The sequence below is a fragment of the Zingiber officinale genome, chromosome 1A (assembly GCF_018446385.1).
Source record: "Zingiber officinale cultivar Zhangliang chromosome 1A, Zo_v1.1, whole genome shotgun sequence".
Lineage (NCBI taxonomy): Eukaryota > Viridiplantae > Streptophyta > Magnoliopsida > Zingiberales > Zingiberaceae > Zingiber > Zingiber officinale.
This window is the reverse complement of record NC_055987.1, coordinates 194,069,891-194,077,560: the sequence shown is the minus strand read 5'-3', so window position 1 is coordinate 194,077,560 and position 7,670 is coordinate 194,069,891. Positions and strand designations below refer to the sequence as shown.

General features: G+C 36.5%; 2 protein-coding genes and 1 non-coding gene across 3 annotated transcripts; 1 reads left to right on the top strand and 2 right to left on the bottom strand.

The window, feature by feature from the left end:
- Positions 1 to 1,364: 1,364 nt before the first annotated feature.
- LOC122014043 (VQ motif-containing protein 22-like) lies at positions 1,365 to 2,463 on the top strand. Its single transcript, XM_042570240.1, has one exon. It carries the CDS (start codon positions 1,409 to 1,411, stop codon positions 2,093 to 2,095), a length of 687 nt encoding a protein of 228 aa, XP_042426174.1. The 5' UTR covers positions 1,365 to 1,408; the 3' UTR covers positions 2,096 to 2,463.
- A 903-nt stretch (positions 2,464 to 3,366) lies between these two features.
- LOC122009175 (probable pectinesterase 8) lies at positions 3,367 to 5,824 on the bottom strand. Its single transcript, XM_042565220.1, has 5 exons — positions 5,475 to 5,824; positions 5,119 to 5,290; positions 4,824 to 5,030; positions 3,696 to 3,955; positions 3,367 to 3,535 (listed from the first exon to the last, which is right to left on the bottom strand). Exons 1-5 carry the CDS (start codon positions 5,822 to 5,824, stop codon positions 3,367 to 3,369), a joined length of 1,158 nt encoding a protein of 385 aa, XP_042421154.1.
- Positions 5,825 to 7,133: 1,309 nt separating this feature from the next.
- Positions 7,134 to 7,207, bottom strand: TRNAN-GUU. The gene has a single exon. It is a non-coding gene; the product is annotated as a tRNA-Asn (tRNA).
- Positions 7,208 to 7,670: the final 463 nt, after the last annotated feature.

Below are 7,670 nucleotides of genomic sequence, written 5' to 3'. Positions count from 1 at the left end.
CTAATGATATTTAGTAAACTTTAGAGATGCTGGATTATAATATTTAGCGAATTTACTCCTTAAATTTTAAAAATACGTGCAAATTTAGATGAATAAATGGTACTTTAACTGACATCTGATACTTGATCTAACCGTCAAACTATCTAGAAACTTTTGTTGCCATTTTTTTTTGTTTAAACTTTGGGGCCCTCTAACGTTGATAGTATTTTGATTAATTTGAATAATTTTGAATGAGTCTACAATTTATCTGACTGACACATTCCTAAAGTCTTCCTGTTCGTCCGAAGCCATCATTTTGACACCCAAAAAGTCAAAATAATCTTTAAAAATGTTAAGAAAGTAATTCAATTGCTCAACACAAAAAGAATAAAAGACCAAATCAGAGTCAACAGTCCAAACCTCGGGAGCCGGGACGTAGACCGGTTCACCGCTGATCGCGCGCGGTCCATCTCCCTAATTGATCTACCGGACCCGGTTCAACCACGTACCGCTACAATTCAATGACCAGTCAAAGGAGCTTACTTTGACCCCTCCCATTTGACGTCATCCATAGCATCAGCAAGTCGTCCACTTCCCACCACTGCGGGCTCCACCGTTTCCGCTGTCCCTTCGCTCTTCCTTCTCGTTAACGTGCCCCACTTTGACACCGTCAAACAAATCCTTCTCTTTTATTTAATATTAATAATTATTATAATAAAATAATTTTGATTTGTTAAAGTTACTAGTTTTCGAAATGACGTTCCATAAAATGATTTTATAATGATTATATCTAATATGCTAATAATAAAAAAAATAGATTCACAATTTAAAATTTTTAAAAATAAATGGTAAACTCTGTTATAAGATAAAATGTCAACTCATGTTAAAGTAAGTTGTTGCTCGAAGAAATTGGAAACACAAGTTTCCAAGTTGGAGTTTGTTGTGGCAAAGGATAATTAATAAAAATAAGTGAGGTCGATGTGATTTGATGCGTGTTAGGAATTTTGAAACTCGTGCAAATTGGTGACCTATCATATCTTTTTTTGTAGATACAATTAGTGAGCACGATTTGACCGGTCCACATATTGCCATTTTTTAAAAATTATTATTCACGGTTATTTTTTTAGTTACAAATAAATAATATTTGCTTGTTCTTGAAGCGAAAAAAAAAAAAAAAAAAAAAGGAAAAAGCAAACTTAATCCACCCAGCAAGTCTATTGCGCTCGGGTCAAAACGAAGCTTCCTCGAATCCACAAACCTTCATCTAGAAGCCATGGGGCCGAGCAAATCCTGCCCTCGGTTGGGTGATTCATCATCGTCCACGATGAAATCTGACGGCCAAGATTCATCTGGGACATCCTCGAATCGCTATATAAATCCACCTCCGAGCATCACAACCATACCCTTCTTACACTAGTACTACTACTACATGTGCAATATCGATCTGCACTGCCACATGGCTACGAGCGACGACACCACCTCCGGTCCGACTCAATGGTCTCCACTTGGCCTTTGGACTCAATCGTCATCGTCCCCGCCCACCGCCGATGCATCAGACTCGATCATTGTGACGGCCGCATCGACGAGTCCAACAATCAATGGCCAAGCGGCGAAGGCCAACATCGAAGGGCGAGTAGGCAAGTCAGGTCGAAGGAGAAGCAGAGCGTCACGACGAGCCCCGACCACGATGCTGAACACCGACACGGCCAACTTTCGATCCATGGTCCAACAATTCACGGGCATCATGTCGGGGCCGTACCCATATCCAATCCTGGACACAGTACACTCTATCAGGGGCTACAATTTCAATGACCCAATTATATCGTCGTCGTCGTCTTCGTCGTCGGTTCATCGACCGAGCGCGATGCCCATGGAGCTCCAACAGCAATACCAATACTATGCACCAAGTCACCATGGGCAGCATGCGCGAGAGCAGCAACAAGCTTCCCAAAATGAAATTAGCTTATTTGTTCCGGAGTCGAACAACTCAAGCGCAAACTTAGATCAGGTGGGTGATGATTTTTTCGCCGATGCCATGTACGCCCAATGGATGCCAGCAAGTAGGCCAACCTCCAACCCTAATATTAAGGTCGTCGACGATGACTTCTACTTTTAAGAATTATAGATAAGGATAGAATTAATTATTATATATTAATCAATGGCATGTACATACATATTATTATATATCATATCATATGCTATAAGCTATAGATTGATTAAACTACTCATGGAATATTTCTAGAAGATGATCGATATACTTTATACAAGATGGCCACATATTATTTTTTATAAAGTCCAAGGAGAATTATTGAGTGTAAAAGAGGCAAAGGAGGAACTACCACACAAATGGGTAAGACGAACGCACAAGTCATTGAATGAGTGGATCGGATGTGTTAATTTATATATGTCCCCATCAATTACTAGTTCATTATTTTTTGTTTTAAATAAAATATATATTAATATTGATAAAATTATCAGGTTGAACTTTTGAAGTGTCGAGATTGTAGTGCTCATTGGCATGGCTTTAGATAATTAGGTCGTCATCAATTATATTGTTGGAGATTCAACCTTATTGACTAAAAAATAATTAAACTATACTGTGAGATTTTAATAATCAGAATCTCTTAATATATTATCAGTGACAATGACTGAAGTTATACAAAAATTCTATAATAAATAAAATTCTAAAAGGAGGTGGTTTTTATTTTTACATTGTGTATCGCGAATCATTTCATTTTCATATAGGAAATTCTACTATTTGATGATACAAAATAAAATATAAATATTTACATTGAATGAAATGGGAGGAAGATGCTTTGAGTCGTCGTCTATCCATTAGTGACGACTGACGATTCTATAAGCCTATTGGTAGCTTTTTTGATAATTAATGAGGAACACAAAATTACGAATTCAGATCGAGAGGCAAATAATTAATTACATGCATGGAGCAAATACTCTCTTTTTTTTTCTATATTTTTTAATCTATACGAATGGGTCAGACCCATTGATGTGTTCTTGTGAGCCAGATAAGTGGTCCGAGTCATTATCATTATCGAGTCAAATATGACGATGATTTTGAAGGAGTCAAAGAGTCAAAATTAAAGGTAATGGGTAAAGTCATTCGCATGTGCCTTACGTATACCTATGAGAAGGCAAACAACAAACGAAGACCAGACTCAAAGAGTCAATCAAAATGGCATGATCCAAATGCATGATATAAAAACTGAAGTAAGTTGAAAATAAATCCAGTAAAATTGAATTGAAATTGAAATTGAAATGATGTTTTCCATATATAGTTTGAAATTCAAATATGCACCTAGCTCGATATATAGTGAACAGTGTTTACACCCTTAATTAAATAATATTAATATGATCAATATCAATAAATTAAAGCAAAAGATGAGAGTCAAAAGGCTGCAGCCACTGCTCTCCGCCAATGAATGAAATGTTCAGAAATGGTACGACTTCACTCTCATTCAGCTTCATTGCATAAGCCACTCTCATCGCCCCACTGGCGCCAGCACCGCTGCACTCGTACTCACCATAAAACACAGTCCTGAAAGATTGCAAATTCCCCATCCCCAAAAATATTTTTTTTTTAAAAAAAAAATCAATTATATGTATAACTCAAGACTTTAAAATATTCTCTAAATCGATTAATTATTACTTAAAATGTGATATATAGTCGTCAGATCGATCGAGCTAGAATTAGTTACCGGTCTCGGTTGGGGTCGTCGAAGTCATTCCATCCTTCCGGAGCCACCACGTCGGACATGAAGGTGTTGATGAAGACGACGCGGGAGAAGGGCCTCCACGCCCGGCCCAGCCAGATCCGGCCGGTGCCGCCAATGCTGCAGTTGACGAAGGAGAAGCCGGTGTTGTCGTTGGCCGATGTGCGCCCATGGGCGGTGACTGCGCCGTTAATGAAGTTTAGTCCGGTGGGTACCGGAGCTGAGATAGATAGCATTTCACAGTTCTGAGGAGGAGAAGAATTAATGACATAAGTGCAGTCGATATATCGGACCGAATATATATATGAAGTAAGGAAAATGTTAAAGACAAGCTAATTAAGGTTGAATATATATATATATATATATATATATATATATATATATATATATATATATATATATATATATATATATATATATATATATATTCATATTCCTTAGCTACGATCGATTCTTAGAGGTGCATGCGTTCAAGCGATATACTTATATGCATAATTATATTCTACCTACATCAAATTAAAGCTCCCTTCATGTAAATGTTATAACTTAAAAATTGTATGAAAATTAAAGATTTTCATACAATTAAGAATTGTGCAAAAGGTTGCTTTGTGGCCGACGACAATGCATGGGAATTCGAAGTGGCTTATTTCATACTTAATTAATTAGGCCTTAATTAGGAATCAGGACATGCATGTTATCGATTTTCAGGGAGGCTACCGGCCACCCATGCATGTGTCAGGCACGCCGCACGCTTTATTTCTTCGCAAGCAAACTTCTAATCACTTTAATAACTAGAAATCTCGTCCTCTATTTAAGAAATATTGCTATGTTATGACATTTTTAAATCTCTCAACTAAATTATTTCATTAAAGAGTTTATTAAACAAAAACATTAATACTATGTCTCTAACTGAAGTTTAATGAATTTGAGTTGAAAATTAATGTTCACTCTTTTTTTTTTATTATAAAAGACATGTAATTTTTACTCCATCCAATCGATCATTAATTTGTTTGTTTGTCAAAAAAATAATATGTTATATACATTAACATTAACTTCACTTACTTATTTGCTAAATCGAATATATATAATTATCGAATATATATAATTAATTACCTGGTACAAGGATGTTGCATCACCAAAAATGAAATCGATGGAGCCCTGAACAAAACATTCCTTGTAGAAATGGCGACCTCTGTCGTCGTGCAGCGTGTCCTGCGCCCCGAAGAAGCCACAACCCCAGAAGGCCGCTTGGTCGCCTCCCACCCGTATCGCCACCGCCTGCGCTCCCATGTCGCCCGGCTTCGGAATGGGCGAAACATTCTACGATACGTACGTACGTACGCGTATATATATGTTAATATTTAATATTAATAAATAGAATTAATTAATTAATTAATTAATTAATTACCATGAAACTTATGTTCTTGGCAATGAAATTGACTCCGTAGACTGCGACGGACGCGCTATAAAACGTGCCACCGGTGGAGTTGGCGGTGTCGTTCCAGGCAATGGCGGTCGTGTACATGCCTTGCCCTTGGAACGTGATGTTTGCCTTTGTCTTCGGTATCGTCACCTTCTCACTAATTAATTAATTAATTCGATTAACCCAAAAAAAATTTTAAAAAAATCAAACTCTTAAAATTATGGAAATTAATATCAAAATTAAGCTAGAGCGTTTTTATCTTCTTTTTATTCTGCCACTGCTCGATCGTTTGTAATAGAATTTCAATTATAATTATTACTCGTATGTATCCACGTACGTACTAGTAGATGCCGTGGTTGATCCAGATGATGCTCCTCTTCCGACCAAACTCACCGACGGCATCCACGGCCGCCTGCACGGTGGTGAAGTTGCAGCAACCGTTGCTGTCGACGCAGAGGAACGTGGCAGTTTCGGTGTCCGGTGGAGGAAAGTCCGGCGGAAAGTCGTCACAAGGAGATTCAAAGCGGTGATGGTGATGATGGTGCTTGCAATGCTGGAGATGGAAATTGTTGTGGAAATCCAAAGTGAAAAAGGAATTGAAGGGAGGCGGTTCTTCTATGAAAGCAAGGAGGAGAACTGCGAGGATAGCGACGACGACGGAGAAGAAGGAGGCAAGAGAAATACTGGCCATGAGATTAAGGAATTAGCTAGCTAGCTAGGGGACAAGGCTTAATTTGAAGGTGTGCATATGTGCGTGTTTATATATATATATATGCATGACTGGAGGATGCATGTGTGCGCTTAATTCTCCTGTTTCTTGAAGGTATAGGCATGTCAGTAGCCTACCATGCTTAGTTGTAATGTTTTTCATTTTATAATTTATCTTTATATATATATATATATATATATATATATATATATACACTATTAAAAAATCATGCTCATGGGACTTTTTTGAGTGAGGATATTTCCAGATTAATTAATTCCATAATTAAAAAGAAATTTGTATCAATGTGACTAAAAACTTAGACATCATTATATATATTGCAGTCGATCGTAGGGTATCAGGGAGTTAGTCGTCTGTGATATCATCGTCCTAATTTCTAAATGTGACTTCTTCAATCCTCTACGTATGATTGTTCGCGCAAATTGAACTGAGAATAAAGATCTGTTTTTTTTTAATGTTTCTAATTAAAAAGGTTAAATTTTCGGCATTGTAAATTTTAAGATAAAACAAATATAGCTAGTACCGACATCTCAACTAATCTACCGGAAAATACAAGAAGAAGAAAACATCAAATCAAATCCATGTACTCCCTCCACCCCCCAAAAAAAAAACAAAAAAAATAAACAAAGAAAATTACTGAACCACATGTACATGATCTCGCTGCTTATCACAAGAACTCCAATCAGATGCAGCAGCAGGGGCGAACCTCGAGGAGAAAGTGTGATTAAAATGCTGAAAATCATCGTCCAATTGATCGAAAGTCGGCTCAAAGTTCTTGGAGTAGCTCAAAGGATCATACTGGCGTTGGAAGGCAGCAGGCCTCGTCGTCGTGGTCATGCACAGCACATGACTCTTTCTCTTCACTTTCCTCATCAGCTTCCTCGTCAGCTTCCTCATCAGCTTCTGGACGATGGCCGGGGCGATCGCTCCGCCGCAGCGAAAATTTATGAACCTAACTAACATAAATGTGTCGAAATGCCAAATCAGAGCTGTTCTTTTTTTTTTTAATTAAGAAAAAGATTTTTTTAATTATTTGAGTGTATAAGATAAAAATAATATAAAATATGTATTTATTTAAGAAAAATATAAGGATAAAATTGATTACATTGTATTATAACCAATTATTACTATAATAAACCAATTATTACTTTTAAAAAAATAAAAATGAATATTTCTTTATATAATCGGGGTCATATATAATTTTGAGGCGAGGGATTTGAATGGGGGGACAGAAATCATAACAATTATGATGGGGGCAAAATCCGAAATTAATCGCTAGAAGGAGGGCTTGAACCTCCGACCTTGTGGTTAACAGCCACACGCTCTAACCAACTGAGCTATTCCAGCTTGTTAGTAAAATATAATTAATGTAAATGTGATGTATCTTTCCTTCCTGTCTTCATTAGATTTATTATTAGTAGAGGAGTTCATTTACTTTTTTACTCGATTTGAACTAGCGATCAAATTTCAGAACATTAATTAAAATCATACTCCGATCACGTGCACTTTGGGTCAAAAGATTCCATCACTGATCACATTTTCCTTTATTTTACTTCTTACTAAGTAAATTAACAATAAATGAATTAATTAAGGTGACTCCGACACCAAGTAAAAGTCCAATTAAATATAAATTAAATCACATGCTGGAACTACCCCACACTAATTAACTCACATACAGTTATTAAAATAATGGGAAATGCTTTGAAAAATCTCTGCTTTTATATATAGTTAATTACAGTTATTAAAATAATGGGAAATGCTTTGAAAAATCTCTGCTTTTATATATATATATATATATATATATATATAT

What these genes read in the sequence shown, in the direction of transcription:
- LOC122009175 (XM_042565220.1), bottom strand. Translation starts at nt 5,824, where the DNA reads ATGGCCAGTATTTCTCTTGCCTCCTTCTTCTCCGTCGTCGTCGCTATC. An exon ending in ATCAACCACGGCATCTACTA is followed by an intron (nt 5,291 to 5,474) that starts GTACGTACGTGG and finishes TTAATTAATTAG; the next exon opens with TGAGAAGGTGACGATACCGA. An exon ending in ATGCAACATCCTTGTACCAG is followed by an intron (nt 3,956 to 4,823) that starts GTAATTAATTAT and finishes TCTCCTCCTCAG; the next exon opens with AACTGTGAAATGCTATCTAT.
- LOC122014043 (XM_042570240.1), top strand. Translation starts at nt 1,409, where the DNA reads ATGTGCAATATCGATCTGCACTGCCACATGGCTACGAGCGACGACACC.